General features: G+C 37.6%; 1 protein-coding gene across 1 annotated transcript in view; it reads left to right on the top strand.

Annotated features, from left to right (window-relative positions):
• The window catches only part of DHX57 (DExH-box helicase 57), a 57,700-nt gene that overhangs the window by 7,787 nt on the left and 32,448 nt on the right, over positions 1-17,465 (top strand). The window contains exons 3-10 of the mRNA XM_044663271.1: positions 1,140-1,295; positions 2,351-2,533; positions 4,448-5,283; positions 7,132-7,310; positions 8,278-8,399; positions 9,919-10,114; positions 11,767-11,891; positions 15,244-15,377. Of these exons, the coding sequence (XP_044519206.1) occupies positions 1,140-1,295; positions 2,351-2,533; positions 4,448-5,283; positions 7,132-7,310; positions 8,278-8,399; positions 9,919-10,114; positions 11,767-11,891; positions 15,244-15,377 (1,931 nt within the window). The remainder of the gene's footprint in view (positions 1-1,139; positions 1,296-2,350; positions 2,534-4,447; positions 5,284-7,131; positions 7,311-8,277; positions 8,400-9,918; positions 10,115-11,766; positions 11,892-15,243; positions 15,378-17,465) is intronic.

Below are 17,465 nucleotides of genomic sequence, written 5' to 3'. Positions count from 1 at the left end.
TACTCCTAGAGATATTGCTCAGAAAGCACTTAGTAAACTTTAAAGGTATAGAATATGGCTTATTACAAAAATTTAAGTGATTTATAAAATGAAGTTCAAACCCTTCATCACTTTATAGTATCTTTCCAGCCCTAGGCCCAGTTATTGTCCTACATGGTGCTATGAGCAAACTGGACTACTTACTGGTCCTAGAATATTTCTTCTCTTTTCCTACTTCTACACCTTGCTTATGTTCTTCTGCCTGAAATGCTCTCCCTCTACCTTACTCTCTATTGAAATCCAACCCATTTTTCAAGAGTCAGTTTGAGTGGCATTCCATAAAGTCTTTTCAGCTCACTCCAGTGGAATGATTTCTTCCTCTTCTAAGCCCTTATAATATTTTATTTGTACTTCTTTTATGATAACATATTCGAGATTGTTTTACTGTTATTTGTACATGTCTTTTTGCTCACTTCTTTTAGATTGCAAGTTCCTTGAGGGCAGAGAACTGGGTCTTACCTTTATATTCTACCATGCCTTGCACATAATAAATTATATCTAAAAAGGGCAACTAGGTGACTTAGTGGATTGAGAGCTAGGCCCAGAGACAGGGGGTCCTGGGTTCAAATCTGTCCTCAGACATTTCCCAACTATGTGGCTCTGGGCAAATCATTTAGCCCCCATTGCCTAAGCCTTACTATTCTTTCTGCCTTGGAACTAATCCACAGTATTGATTCTAAGATAGAAGTTAAGAGGTTTTTTTTAAATTATATTTAACATGGACAAATGAAGAAGTCTATTGTTTTCAGGTTGTGCCACTGCCTTAGAGAATGAATTAATGATAATACCTCTTACTTCAAAATCTCGCATAGAGCAAGTCACTATTATGTTTTTCTGTGTGCTACCAGGTTAGTGAAAACAACTATAAAACAGCTGCTTAATTATTCAGATTCTTGTCAGGTTTTCCTAGGCAATATAATGAGCTGTTGGATGCTCTAGGGATGTGGAAGATAGATCTCTGTCCAAGATATCTCTTTGCTTGTCTTCTTTAGTAAGCTGCTTGACAATCCATCTAATGTAAACTGTGATGAGTGACTCCAAGGAATAGGTCACCTCAGATCATGACTATATGCAGAATTTTGGTCTGGTTTCCTTTTCAGGCCTAGCAGCAGTACTAGCAAGGGAGGAACACAACCAAAACGGAGGACTGAAACCAGAGGATCCTTACAGACACTCCATATGACTTCTGAGAATCAGGAGAAAGTAAAAGCTCTTCTTCGAGAACTCCAAGGACAAGAGCCGGATGCTGGATTTGAGTTAGTCGTTTTATCTGAAATATACCAATTCATTTGCAGACTGTTTACTTTTCAATTCTTTCTTCTCCTCCACTGTTTTTTTAAGTCAATTTTAATCAATAATTGCTTCAGTGTCCCTCTTTGAAAAGAAAGTTGTGATGGGAACAAGTAAGTCTGATGTTTAAGTAGGAAAGTTTGAGTCCCTGAGCATTAAATATAGAATCACAGGATCATAGAAATAGAGCATCAGGAAAGCCTAGTCATCCAGACCCCCCTGGTCCCTTGTTTCACAGTGAAGAAACAGGCCCACAGAAGTAAAATGTCTTACAATCACCCAGCTCACAGGAAGCAGATCTTGGGAATCAAGAAGAATCTGACTTCCACAATAGTAATCTTCCCACTATACCATCCCACCTCCTATAACAGTGATCTTCCTGACACCATAGCCTTTCCTGTAATCTTGATTATTTTCCAGGGTTTTTTTTTTTTATTATTAAAAACCCTTACCTTCCATCTTAGAATCAATACTGTGTATTGGTTCCAAGGCAGAAGAGTGGTAAGGGCTAGGCAGTTGGGGTTAAGTGACTTGCCCAGGGTCACAAGCTAGGAACTATCTGAGGTTGTATTTGAACCCAGGACCTCCTGTCGCTAGGCCTTGCTCACAATCCCCTGAGTTACCCAGCTGCCCCCTCCAGGTGTTTTAAAATGCTATTTGATTCCCAATTTATGATAGAGAAATTGCTTATTTTATATCCTAAGAATTAATATGTAGTTGACTATGAACAGCTCCTTTTCCTCCTTATTCACTCATCGGTACCTGTTCCAAATTAAAGCGAGGGAGCTTATTTGAGGAAATAAGAATTTTAGTAGTTATTCTAGAAGAAGGGAAAGGACTAAGTTATTTCTTGGAGTCATACTAAAATGACTAGTCAGCTAAGGCTTTCTTGACCTTGGAGTGGTTGTGATCTATATTCTGGGGCTCCTTGAACTAAATTGTTAGAAATTTGATTAGGTTCCTCCAAAATAAATTTAAATTCTCTTATTTCTTCAATAATATGTTAATGTCTCTTTGTCAGAGGAGGTGCTTCTGGGGAAGAAGAAGAGGTTGATTTTTGTGATGATGAACAGGACCGGTCTGCCAGTCAGGAGGGTTCCCTTGTTCATAACCATGTCTCTCTGGAACAAACTAGTTCTGTTCTTGTGAAGCCTCACATTCCTGAAATTGAGATATCTCCATTTGCAGTCCAAAAACTCTCCCGGTAGGTTTTTTTGTGCTTGGGTGCCTGCATGCCCTGTGCTCTCTTTGTGCTTGTCTCCTTTTCTTTCTCCTCATCCTCCCTCCCTCACGCAGACAAGTGGAGAACCAGCTCTATAGTCAAGATTTGGATTCAGACACTATTTATGTTCTGGGGATACAAAGCATGGCAGGGAGTGTGATGTGGCAGGCAAGAAAATTCATGCAGACTTAAGCTCCAGGAAGAGGAAAATGAGAGCCTTGCCATGGGTCATGTTGGGAGTGTTGTGTTCAATTCTGGGCACCATTTTTTAGGAAGTACATTGATAAAAAAATAGGTAGGGTTCAAAGGAGAGTAACCAGAAAAGTAAGTTCATTTAAACTATGAATTTCAGGCAATCTTTCAATCAGTTAGCAAGCAGTAAGCCTTTACTGTGTGCCAGATGCTGTGCTAGATCTTGGGGATACAAATATAAAGAAGTAATCAATTTACATTCAAAAGGATCTTACATTCTAATGGAGGAGGCAAGAAGTGTGCTTACAAGATATTAATATGTACATAAGGATAACTACATAACTATGGAATAAAGAAATACAGAATAAATACTGTGTTTGGGAGAGAGGGCATTGAGGGAGAAGAAAGGTATGGCAGAGGTCTTTAAGTGAAACCTCCCTGCAGATGCTGGTACTCAGCTCTTAAGTTTATAATAACATGCTAATGGGTCTGCTTGCCTCCAAGTTTCTCCATATTCCAATCCATCTTCTATTCAGCTACTAAAGTGATTTTCTTAAAATCGAGTCACCCCCACTCCACTCAATAAACTCCAGTGGGGATGGCTAGGTGACTCAATGGATAGAGTGTATTATGTTCTTGGAATACTAGCCCATATCTTGGTTGTCATTCACTCTCCTTATTTTAACTTCAAATTAGCAATTTGAATTAAGACAACTCAGTAGTTTGTCTGATAGAGAAGATCTAAGGAAGGCCTTTGAAATCCAATCCTGATGATCAGATTTAACCTGAGAAAGTAGAAAGTCTATTTCAGTTTGCAATTCTTGGTAACAGTGGTTTTGTTTCTGTTGCAGAAGGTGAGCATGACCATCTCCTAATAAAATGCCACGTTTAATGTTAGAATGAATATTCCTGTTTTTCTTTGTGATTTCTTATGTCACTGTCTCTTTCTACATCATATTAGAGATTTGGATGCTTCTGTTATCTTCCCAGCTAAGCTCAGAAGTTCCTTGAGGGAGTGTGTTCCAAAGTGCCCTTTATACTATTTTACACATTGTAGACAGTATTGTTTGTTGAAATAAAGTAAAAGGAAGTCTAATACTAATAACAATTATTATTATTATCACCCAAGCGCCTAGCTTTTATATCCTGCTTTAAGTTTATAAAGTTCTTTACGCATATAGACTCATTTGACTCTCACAACAACAATGAACTGCTATTATTATCCCCATTTTGCTTGTGAAGGAACTGAGACAGAGAGACTGACTGACTTGCCCAGGATCACATAGCTAGAAAGTGTCTAAGACCAGATTCAAGTTCAGGTCTTCCTGACTCCAGCCCCAGTGCTCTATATACCGAGTTCCCTAGTTGCCTCTTTATGGTCACAATAGAAAGTTAGTCATTAAACTTAGAAAATGAAATGCCCATAACCTTAGAGCCTAATTCTTTGTATTAAATTTATGATGCTATGACAGAAAGAAGTCAGGGAGTTTGTGTCCTGCTCTCCCTATTCTATCCTTATGACCAGTGAGATCACTGACATCTGCTTAAAGTTATATTCACTTTGAAATTTTAAATACATAATTATACAGAAACTAGAGGTAGTGATGATCCCATATTAGCATACTTAGGAGAATTAAGTTGCAGTTATTTGTTATTACCAGAGTAATTTCTCACTGATTCTGGACCTCTTTTCTCTTAATGTAGGTACGGTTTTAATGCTGAACGTTGCCAAGCAGCATTGAAGTCTTGTGAAGGTGATGTTGGGGCCTCCCTGGAATATCTTCTGTCTCAGTGCTTTTCAGAAAGATATCCAGAAAGAAAAGAGATCTCTGAGGCAGCATCCTCTGTCAGTTGGGAAGAATGTGTGGAACAAAGGCAAGAAGAAGCCTTTGCTCTCCGGTCAATCTGTGGAGAAAAATTTGTAGAGAGAATTCAGAACAGAGTCTGGACAATTGGATTGGAGCTGGAGCACCTAACAAATAAACTCTGCAAATCCAAACAGAAAGAAAGTGCCAAAAAAGTACAGTTTTCACGTGGAATCTGTCAGTTCTATCTCCAAGGAAATTGTAGATTTGGATCAAAGTGCAAATTCAGGCATGAAAATCCCGCCAGACAGCTTTCAAGAAAAACAGAGCGACCCAAGGATGATTCTCATCTTAGATCCAATGGAGATGTCTCTTTTTTATATGAACTTGAAATTAGATTTTCTGAAGACAGCAAATATCCTTACCAAGCACCTCTGGTGGCATTTTATTCCATCAATGAAAATTTACCTTTGGCTTGTCGTTTGCATATTTCTGAGTTTCTTTATGGGAAGGCCTTGACATTTGCAGAGACTGCTGAACCTGTTGTATATTCTTTGATAACCCTTTTGGAGGATGAAAAAGAAATTGCCAAATTATTAACAAATACCCATCACAAGTATAGTGTGCCTCCAATAAACTTGTTGCCAGTCCCCCCTGTGAACAGGACAAATAATACTGCCAGTCGTAAACTAGTGGTTCCAAATAGTTCCTTTGTTTCTAATCCTGTGCCAGAAGGTTTGTAAACTATTGAAAGTATTATTCTTTGGGTATTGAGCAGAGAATATTCATTATCAAATTTATAAGTTAGACCTTCTGTGTGCTGCTTCTCACATCTGCCTATGATGATGGGTAAAGCATTTAACCTTTTCTGCTCTGGTCACAGCAGAAAGCGAAAATGGTTCCTACTTCCTTTTCTACTTAAGACAATTAATACAACTTCTGTACCAGAAGTTTCTGGTTTTTAAATGAACTGATTTTATTTGCCCAGAAGATCTATTCCTTATAGACTTATAAGAATCTTGTATGATCTCCAGATATGCTTGGGAGACAAAACTGAAATAGAGCCTTTAATGCTACAGATTGCTTTTTTTATACTCAACAAAAACAGTTCCTGGGATCTTGTATTCTATGAACCTTTTGAGCAGTTTAGAGTATGAAGATGGTCTGCTATAGACTATTTTGTGAGATATTGTGGAAGTAGGAACAACTTGCTTTGGCTAGTAATAAGATAAATGTGGTCAGAGAGAGTAAGGAATTGAGTATGAGGCTGAGGTTGCAAATCTGAGTGACTGGAAAGATGATAGTGCCCTTGGTGCATATAAAGAAATTCAAAAGGGGATTGGGCTTGGGGCAAAAAAGAATGAATTCTCCTTTGGGTATACAGAATTTCAGATGCCTATGGGTCATTCAATTCAAAATGTCCAGTAGGTGATTGGGAAATGTGGGCCTGAAGCTTAGGAGAAAGATTAGGATATATAGATATGAGAACCATCTGCTTAGAGGTAATCATTAAACCCAGGGAAGCTGATGCGATCAAGTGAAATGGTATAGAAGGAAAAGAAGATACAATACTAGAGTGGAAAAAAGAATGATATGGCAGCCAAGAAAACTCTTACAGTCAATCTTAGGCTCTGTATGTTTCAACATAGAGCCCAGGATGAGGAAAGTGAGCACCCTCACATGCTCTGGAGTACTGCGTTCAATTTCAGGTACCGCTTTTTAGGAAAGACATTGGTAAACTAGAGTGTTTAGAGAAGAGTAACAGAAAAGGGAAGTTCCTCAAATTCTTAGGCCTTATGAGTATCACTTGAAGGAACCAACTGTAGAAAAGAAGACTTTGGGAGGACATAATAGCTGTTTTCAAGTGATCTTAGATTTATTCTACTTGCCCCCAGTGAGCAGAACAGAGAAGTTACAAAGAGACAGGGTTGGCATGAAGAAAAATTTCCTAACAGTGATGTCTAAAAGTAGGATGCATTCCTTTTAAAAAAAAACAAAAACACTTACCTTCTGTTTTACAATTAATACTAATATATTAGTTCCAAGACAGAAGGAAGATAGGAGCTAAGCAATGGGGTTAAGTGATTTGCCCAGAGTAGCACAGCTAGGAAGTGTCTGAAGGCACATTGGACCCAGGAGCTCCCATCTCTAATCCTGGTTCTCTGTCCACTGAGCCACTTATCTGCCCTAAGAATGTATCCTTTATAACTGACTTCACATAAAATTTATTTGGTTCCATGTAATTTCCCGTAACTTTTTTTAAGCTTCTCTATGCTACCAAAATCCCAATAGAAGCAATGCCTTGATTTTTTTTTTCCTTTTTACTATTGGGATTAAAACTTTATTTTAGCAGATATACTCATATAAGTTCTGTAGACAGTTAAATTGTTTTTAAAAGTTCTAGTAAATGGAAGCAGGAACATTTGATTGAACTTTCTAAATGTATCATGGCCTTTCCTACCTCCTCACTCCATTTTTATAAATGTAATTGTCTTATTATTTGGACAGTGACCTTTTTCTTCTTTGTCATCAGTTTAGCTAGATGTTGAAAATGTTGCATTTTTTTTTCTTTTTACTATCTAGTCAAGAAAGAACCAGAACCTGAGGAGGAAGACGATGAGGATGAAGGTCTTACACCAGTTATAGTAGAGAATGAAAGCTATGTCAACCTCAAGAAAAAGATTTCCAGGAAATATGATTGGCAGGCTAAGTCTGTATATGCTGAAAATGCTAAAATTTGCAAGCAGATTCAAATAAAAAAGGTAGAGTATGGTAAAACAGTGCTCAGCAGTTTAAAACAGATAGGAGGGAGGAACTTGGTATTACCCTTCGTACATCCTATTGTCACCTTGGTCTCTTAACTTTTCTGCCTGTCAGGTTTTCTATAAAGAATTTGAATATTAACTCATAAGAGAGTGAACACAGTACCTATAAATTAGGTGATGATAAAGTTCTGATCATTCTTAGAACCATGTGGTTTTAATACAATAATAGACCAAGTGATGCTTTGAACAAAATGTGTAACCTTGAATTAAATGTCTCCTACTAAAAGGATTAATTTATGAAAGGTATCCAAATAAAGATGATTTAAATACCTGTTAAGTAAACCGCCATGGCAAAGTAGGATATATAACCTTGGATAAGTCGTTTAGGCCCAACTTTCTTCATTTGTAAAAGGAAGACATTGGCCAAGATGATTTTTATTGTTTCCTTCAGCTCTAAAATTTTGTGATTTTAAAACATGCTAACTTGAGTATGGTGACATCAGCATTCAAATTCAGAGTAGATTTTTTTTTTGTTGCCACTGTAAATAAATCCCCAGGCAATTGAGCCTTTAAAAATGAGAATATAACAACTCAGTTATTCAGAGGTCACATGTATACATACTAGTGGGATATGCTGGAAATGATATGGTTTATAAGTTTTTTCAGATGATGGAAAACTTCACAATTGTAATGGATTGTCAGTGGCCCCACGGCTGCTCAATGCTGAGCAGGATTTCTGGATGAGGTTCTTGTGCAAGGGTTGCCCTCATGTGAAGAAAATGGATTATTATTGTTATTGATTGAAAAAGGTATTTTATGTGATGGAGAAACTATTACTGGGTACAGCAGGAAAAGTGTTAAAACAAGGAGTGAGTTTCTCTTGTAGGCTCTTTTTAGTATCCTCAAGGCTTTGTGGGGTGATGATGCACAACCTGATTGTCTTGATACCTTTGGATTATATTAGGCTTCCAGACAATACCAGTCAATTCTGCAAGAGAGACGATCACTCCCTGCTTGGGAAGAAAGAGAAACCATTCTTGATTTGCTGAGCAAGCACCAAGTGCTTGTTGTGAGTGGTATGACTGGGTAAGAGTGTGATGTATTCTTAATGGAGATTTAATCTAAAAATTAGAATCTGGTTAACCTGGTTAACCTGGTTGACCTAGACCAGCTATATTCTAGGAAAACATTTGCTTTCATCAGAGTAGAACTGTTTCGGATTATTGGTTTGTTTTTTTATTAGTAGTTGATAACAGTAGTATGACCTTGTTTTACTGGAACTTAACAGACACAAATTCATGTATACACAATTGTCCATCAAAAAATTATTAATAAAGGCAGAAAAATATGCTATTATATTATGCTATTTTGCATGATTTTCAACTTAATGTGAAGGGTTTTGGAACATATTGGTTGTATAAAACAAGGTCCTACTATACATATTGGTGGGATTATTTATTTGGGTTATTTTTATTTATTTTCTGATAAGGACTTATTAATAAATGGCCCACTTAAAATCCTCTAAGTTTTGAAATGCCTTTGGGATAAGACACCCTAAGAGGGCTCAGATTTGAGTATAAAAGGAATAATTTCAGAGTATTTATTTTGAAAAGGATTTCATCTTTAGAATTTTCTGTGGTTTTAACAAATCCCTAGATCTGTCATTTGGGGCACAATATAAGACATCTTTTCCCTGTTTCTCCTTTCTCTGATGGAAAGGGAAATCTATCCAGGAACAAATATAAACAACTTTATATCAAGTAACCGTGAACTTCATTTTGTATTTTTTTTTAAATATAAGCTTATTTTATTTGGACTCAAGTGTTTGTAATGCTTTTGGAGCTATAGCTTCCCCTCTCCTGCCTGAAATCTAAGTGAATAAATATTAAAGGAGAAAAATATCCAATGTTTTAATAACTAAGTATAATGTTACATGGAAATATTTTAGTCTCCAGAGCATTTAGACATGAACTAATCTTTTCATCAAAGTATGATCCTCAAAAGTATTACGCCTCAGAAACAGAGGCATCGAGGTGACACATTGGATAGTAGCCTGCTGGACCTAGAGGCAGGAAGACCTGAGTTCAAATTTAGCCTCAGTCATTTGCTAACCATTTGGCCCTGGGCAAATCACTTTACCTTTATCTGCTTCAGCTTCCTCATCTATAAAATGGGGGGAAATAATAGCACCTTCTTCCCAGTGTTTTTGTGAGGATCAAATGAAATAATATTTTAAAGCATTTTACAAAGCCTGAAAGTAATGTAAAAATGGTAAATTATTGTTACTTTTATTGTCATTGCTGTTATTATCATGGTCATCCCCATTTTACAGATGCAGAAATGGATTTATTTGGAGATTGACCTTTTTATCTGAGGTCTTCTAACTTAAAGATTCATAATCCTTTGTTTAACTTCTATAAATTAAAAAAGACTTTTTTCTTAAAAGTGAGATGAAGCTACACAGCTTAAATAGTTTGACTGGTTTTACCCCTTTCCCACAAAAAATGATCACATTGATTTTCTAAAGAAAAATTAGGAAAAGCTATAGAAATTAAGACTTTCTCACAAAAGTATGCTTTGGGTGGGTGGGATCTTTTTGATACAGGTGTGGGAAAACTACACAGATACCTCAGTTTATTCTCGATGAAACTCTGAATGGACCTCCTGAGAAGGTAGCAAATATCATCTGTACCCAACCTCGACGGATCTCTGCTATTTCTGTAGCTGAACGTGTGGTTAAAGAAAGAGCAGAAAGGATTGGTCTTACTGTGGGATACCAGATCCGCTTAGAGAGTGTCAAGGTTTGTATAGTTTGTCTACTTATCGTTAATATATTGTTATATCAAAATCAATTAATTATTATTATGATTTATATTTATAATATAATATAAACAATTAACTTATATTAATTATATGTTACATATAATTAATTTATATTAAATTAATTTATATTATATAAATATATTAATATAATTTGTGCAAATTATATTAAATTATTAAATTATAGTAATATTGTTAATATATCTACCATTATTACTTTTAAAAGAGTTTTGATCTAAAGAATTGCAGAAAATTTGGATGATGTATCTTCAGGTTAGAGGCAGTCAATGAGCATTCTCAGAACAGTGTGAAATGCTTCTAGAAAAACTGAAACAAGCCTTCTTCAGGTATTTCTATAAAGGTCTTTTAATCTTCATGACAGAAATTACTGGTTAGGTTGTTGGGTTTTTTAAATTTTTTTGTTTTTTTGTAGAGTTAATGATTTATTGACCACATTGAACAAGAAGCAGTTGAATAATTATGATTTGTATTTGCTGCTATAGTCACTTGACTATCTTATACCTGCTATTGTTTTAGACTTGACAGCTCCTGACAACAAGAGAGTATTATATTTAGGTTTGAATGAATAGAATAAGAGAGGGGATGCTAGGTTTAGAAGGGGCCTTTAAGTTCAGCCACCTCAATATACAGATAATAATATTATTTTACATTTCTTGGTGCTTTAAGGTTTGCAAAATATATTTTATTTCCTCATCACACTGTATTCAAATGTTATTATTGCCATTTTACTGGTAAGAAAACTAAGACCTAGATATTCCCAAGACTCAGAGACCATGTGACTAGGGTCACCTGGTTAGTTAGGACTAGAACCCAAGATGTGCCTTTTCTATTTTGTGCCATGTTGTGTCTGTTATTCTATTAGTCTAGTGATGGTGAACCTTTTAGACACAGAGTGCCGGGCCCCGCCCCCGCCGGAGACCAAGTGCCATGCCACACCCAGAGACTGAGTGTCACGCTTCCCCCCACCACCCCTACACCCCTCCATCTCTATACCCCAGATAGGGGAGGATGGAAGCACTCCCATTGGACTGCTGGGCAGGGGGGTGGGTGACTTAGGTGTGTGGAGAGGGGGAGGGGAGTGGCCTGAGTGCTCAGCTCCCCTCCAGCTCCGCTCCCCTCCAGCTATGCACCATACTGTGAGCACTGCTCCCTTCCAGCCTAGCTCTTCTCCAAGCCCACCACAGGAATCACCTTCACCAGACTCAACAGGCTGCCATCCCTGCCTCCCTCTCATGCAGCATGTGAGCCCCTTCCCCCTCCCCGCCCAGTGCTTTACCCCAGATGGGGGAGGGAAGAAGCGCTCCCCTTGGCTACTGGGCAGAGGGGGGAGGAAGGGAGGAATGTCCTCAGGCACATGGAGAGGGGGAGGGGAATAGCTCCGTCCTGAGTCCCTCTGGCTTCCTAGTAATGAATTCTGGCGGGGCGACAGCAGGCATGCCCACAGAGAGGGCTCTGCGGGCCCTTTGTGGCACTCGTGCCATAGGTTCGCTACCATGGTATTAGTCTGTATCACTGCCTATTCTGAAACTGTGGGATATCTGAGCTTGGAGCGAGGTGGGGAGGGGCAATGCTTTTTAGCTGACTGAATATCTGTCTTCTGTGTACATTTAAGTCTTCAGCGACCAGATTGTTATACTGCACTGCAGGAGTGCTGCTGAGAAGGTTGGAAGGAGACGCAGCTCTCCAAGGAGTCACTCATATCATTGTGGATGAAGTTCATGAGAGAACAGAAGAAGGGTGAGTTACATAGCTGCATAAAATGAGGACGTAACATGCGTCATCATGAGTCCTTTGGAATTGTGTTGATCAAAATTCCAAATTCTTTCAAAGCAGATTATCTTTCCAATATTGTTGCTATTGTATTAAATGTTCTCCTGGTGCTGCATACTTAATTTAACCTTGCCATTAGTTCATACAAATCTTCCTATGCTTTTCTGAAACTATGCCTTTTACCATCACCTTCACAGCATACCTTGTTTAGCCCTTTCCAATTTGTTGGGCTTGCCCTCAGTTTCTAATTCTTTGCTTCCACAAAAAAGAACTGCTATAAATATTTTTGTACATACGAGCCTTCTCTTTCTTTGATCTTTTTGGTGGTATAAACCTAGTATCTATATCTTTGGATCAAAGGATATACACAGTTTAGTAATTTGGGGTGCATATTTCCAACTTACTTTCCAGAATAATCAGACCAGTCCACAGCTCTATCAACAGTGTACAAATATACCAATTTTTCCATAGCCCCTCTAGCATTTGTCTTTTTTTTGTCAACTTTGCCAGTCTGATAAGCAACAATATGGAACCTTAGAATTGCTTTAATTTGCATTCTCTGATTTTTAGTTATCTAGAGTATTTTTGCATATGACTTTTGAGAGCCTGAATTTCTTCCTCTGAAAACTGCCTTTTGTATCCTTTGACTACCAATTAGAGAAAGAAGATTACATTGATAGCTGAGTGGAGGAGAGAGACTTGAGGCAGGGAGCTAACCAGCAATAGTCTGAGCAAGAGATTTTATATGCCTACACTAGGATGTTGACAGTGTCAGGACAAAAACTTGGTAGATGCAAGAGATGTGAAAGTAAAATGTTAGGACCTGGAAGCATTAATCTTGAGGGCAAAGTGATGGAAGGGCCAGTGGGGAGCAAGGAGTAGGTTGACTGTCTGACTCATTGTGTCAGGATGAGGAAGGAGCAGCCTGAACCCCAGGTATGGACAGCTATATATCTAAAGATACCAGACTATACTGGAGGAGAAGAGCCCTATAACAGAAAGAGAGTTTGTTCAGAAAACAGAGTTGGGCCCAAAGAGATCATAAGGAAAAAGACTTGTACAAAAATATTTATAGCCGCACTCTTTGTGGTGGCAAAAAACTGGAAAATGAGGGAATGTCCTTCAATTGGGGAATGGCTGAACAAATTGTGGTACATGCTGGTGATGGAATACTATTGTGCCCAAAGGAAGAATGAACTGGAGGAATTCCATGTGAATTGGAAAGACCTCCAGGAACTGATGCAGAGTGAAAAGAGCAGATCCAGGAGAACATTGTACACAGAGACTAATACACTGTGGTAAAATAGAATGTAATGGACTTCTATACTAGCAGCAATGCAATGATCCAGGACAACTATGAGGGACCTATGAGAAAGAATGCTACCCACACCCAGAGGAAGAACTGTGGAAGTAGAACACAGAAGAAAAACAACTGCCTGATCACATGAGTGGATGGGGATATAATTAGGGATATTGACTCAAAATTAATACCCTCATGCAAATATCAATAATACGGAAATTGGTCTAGATCAATGACACATGTAGAACCCAGTAGAATTGTGTGTGGGCTATGGGAGGGGGTGGGAGGAGGGATAGAACATGAATCCTATAACCATGGAGAAATGTTATAAATTAATAAATTTTTAAAAATTAAAAAAAAACAAAAACAGAGTTGGGGCTCTAGGGGACAAAGGGGATGGGTCTGTAGTAAGAGAGCAGAAGAAAAGGATGTTTGCATCAGCAAACAGCGATCCTGCATCTAGGAATTAGGAAACATGAGGATGGGAATTGACTAACCATAGGTCCACTGACCAGCATCCTACAATGAACAAGGGCAGGGCAGGGGCAGCTTCCATAGCTCCTTATTCAAAATGGCAGAATTAGAAGTGGAGAAGAGAGCAGCCTCTACCCATAAAGAGGCAGGGATGAGAGATGGAATATTCTGTGTGAGGACTGTGCTCCTGAACGGCTAATGCATCATTTTATTGGGGGATGTTGATTATAGCTAGGTTAAGAAGAGCTTTAAACACCAAAAAGAGATGTCTATACCTACAGCCTCTTATTCGATCTAAACAACCACCATGGAAGGTAGGCAATGCAATGGGGATATCATTCCTATTTTACAAATGAAGCAACAGAAATTCTGAGAGGTTAAGAAACTTGCCCAGTAAATGTGGCAGAGGTAGAGTTTAAATTTAGACTCTTTCTTCTATACCACATGCTCTTAAAATCTAAATAAAGAAATTCTTCTCAGCTCTCCTAAAATAATATAATTGTAAAATATGTGCAAACGGCAGTCATGAAAAGTTAAATGGCCACAATATTTAAAACCCCAAGGGTGTATGAAGAAGACAGACCTTAAAAAAAGGGGGTGGGGGAATACAAAGATACCAAAATGTGTACCATTAAGAAAAATCATCATTGGGGGCAGCTAGATGGCTCAGTGGATTGAGAACCAGGCCAGAGATGGGCGGTCCTGGGTTTAAATCTGGCCTCAGACACTTCCTAATTGTGGCCCTGGGCAAGTCATTTAATCCCCATTGCCTAACCCTTACCACTCTTCTGCCTTGGAACCAATACATAGTACTGATTCTAAGGTGGAAGGTAAGGGTTAAAAAAGGGGGGGAGAGAGAGCCAGGCCTAGAGACAGGAGGTCCTAGGTTCAAATCCAGCCTCAGACACTTCCCAGCTGTGTGACCGTGGGCAAGTCACTTGACCCCCATTGCCTACCCTTACCAATCTTCCACCTATGGATCAATACCCAGAAGTAAAAGGGTTTAAAAATTAAAAAACAAAACAAAAAAAAAAGGGGGGGGGAGAAATAATCAAATCACCTTTGGGACCTGTTACTCATTTAGAGTCATTTGCAAATTTGCATTATAGATTTTGAATTTCTAAAGGTTACAAAGGGTTTCTTTGGTTGTTGGGTTTTTTTAAAACTGTTAAACTTTCCATCTTGGAATCAATACTGTGTATTAGTTCCAAGGCAGAAGAGTGGTAAAGGTCAAGGCAAAGGGGGTCAAGTGACTTGCCCAGGGTCACACAGCTAGACGTGTCTGAGGTCATATTTGAACCCAGGACTTCCCATCTCTAGGCCTGGCTCTCAATCCACTGAGCCACCTGGCTGCCCCAGTTCTAAAGTTTTGAAGAAAATAAAGGTGACAAACAGGAAAAAGAACATAAGATAATAAATATCTACTGTTAAGTCTGTTTCTATTACAAGGTAGTAGTCATGCATTTAAAAATGAGGCAAATTTGAACGGAACAAGTACTTAACATTGGTTTTGATTGCCATATGAGCATCTTTTCTTCCCTTTAGTGATTTCTTACTGCTAGTCTTAAAGAACCTGCTGTCTAAGAATCCAGATCTTCGTGTTGTTCTGATGAGTGCCACTGTGAATGCTGAGCTTTTCTCAGAATACTTTAATTCCTGCCCAATTATTAATATACCAGGTGAGAAAAAATGGATTGTTAAATTTTGTTTTATTTTCCATGCCCACATATATATAAAATATTTTTTAAATTGTGCTTCAGTAAAGGGCAATAAATGCTCTTTTTCCTGGGTAAGAAGTAATTATATTAACAACAAATCAAACTATAGGCATTTTATGAAACTAACATTTTAATACTATTACACCTATTTTAGGAATTTAAAATTGTGACTATGATTTAAATCCCCAATTAGTTAGAATTCTTGGCTTTCTTGTTGTGTATAATTTGCTTCAAATTCTGAATGTCTCTGAAAACTTCTCTGAAAACTATTTACAAAGGAATAGTCCAAAAGAACTGATTGGTAAATTGTTAATAGTAAGGGTAGCTATGTGGCTCCATGGATAAAGAGCAGAAGGTTCTAGGTTCAGATTTGATCTCCAAACACTTCCTAGCTAAGTGACCCTGGCAAGTCACTTCACTTCAGTTGCTTAGCCCTTCCCACTCTTCTGTCTTGGAACCAATACTTAGTATTGATTCTAGGACAGAAGGCAAGGTTTTTAAAAAAAGAAATTTATTAATTGTATTTGTCTGGTCAAAGCAGGTGTTGGTAGTAGATTCAGAGAAAAATAGTATACTGTATACTTGATTCCGGCTACTATTGGCTGAGTATTTATAGATCTAGCTGAAAGAAATTACTTGGGTCTACCAAGTTTAAAAAATGAGTGAGCTAGTGAAATTGTAATTGTGCCCACCTTATCAAGGCTGCTTACTAGCCAATCGCCAGCTTCCTATCGTCATTATTGAAAAACATTTTTAAAATGTAGTGATGTGCTGAAATTTAGTTGAAACTTTGAGAACTTCAAGACCCTATACTTCTTGTTTTTTGTTTTACTAAAAATGTTAATAGTAAACATCAGTAAACCTTAGTAAACTTGGTTAGTGATGATTTGCTCTTTAATTAATTTTAATGCAGAAGTGCTATAACCCTTCTTCAGGGCCGTCCCTTAAGTCCCTATCAATGTCCTTTATCCTTTGATTTCCATTTGCTTTTCCTTTTGAGTGCCTGTAGTTTATTGTCTGTCCTACTTCTTTCTGTTTTCACTTCACTTCATTTCAAAAAGTTATTTCCTGATTTCATTGTTCATATTTATCAGTTTTAAATTGTATGATATTATTACACCATATTATTATAGTACAATTTAACTAGCCATCCCCTACTGTTGGACCTTTAAGTTGTTTCCAGTTTTGCAATAAAGTGAAATGCTGCTTTGCAAATCTTTTAACAGATAGCTTTTTTATTTGTTGTTTGATGTCTCCTTTAGATGACAGTCACCAAAATGGAATTATTGGGTCAAAGGTCAAAAATTATTTTTCTAACTTTTACTGAAATACTTCCAGACTATTTTCAAAAAGATTCTGTAAGTTTGCAATTTTATCAGCAATGAATTAACATTTTACTACCAATTATTTGGAAACTTTTGATTCTTTAGTGGCTACCAATTTGTGAAAACCTTCTTGCTGGTTCAGGAAATAATCCTCAGTTGCTGTTAACTCAGCTTCATCTAGCCTTGTAGTTGAACATTTCCTCTTCCTGACTGATTAGCTCAGTGGGATGAGAAAGCTCTTATGCCAACTGACTTCATCCTGTTTGGTTGTCACACACTATACCCTTAGTTAGCATAGGCCAGTTTTTTTGTTTGTTTGTTTGTTTTGCAGTCTTTAGTGAAAAATCATGGATAGACCAATGTAAATTTATCTCTACTATGGAAAACAAGTCAAGGTCCACGGTCCAAGGTCCAAGGTCCAAGCTTTACTTTTCAGGAAGAACAAGGGCACAGGCCTGATTGCTAATTCCTGACAGAGACATAGACTTGCATATCCAAATATTTAAGCAATAGCTTAATCATTTAAACAAAACTTACCTGGAAAAAAAATTTCCATGCATGGTTAATGGAAAGGAAGAGATATTATTGGTCTTCTAGTCTCACTGCCAATTTTTAATTTAAAAAAATGATGGGGGAGATTGAGACTCAGAGATGTTAAATAACTCATCCAACATTATATGTGTCTTTTGACTCCTTAGAATCAAATGAGTGTTTATTAAGGAAA

This window comes from Gracilinanus agilis, chromosome 2 (assembly GCF_016433145.1).
Source record: "Gracilinanus agilis isolate LMUSP501 chromosome 2, AgileGrace, whole genome shotgun sequence".
In the NCBI taxonomy this organism is placed as follows: Eukaryota; Metazoa; Chordata; class Mammalia; order Didelphimorphia; family Didelphidae; genus Gracilinanus; species Gracilinanus agilis.
Note: the sequence above shows the minus strand (reverse complement) of the source record. Positions and strands in the feature narration are given on the sequence as shown.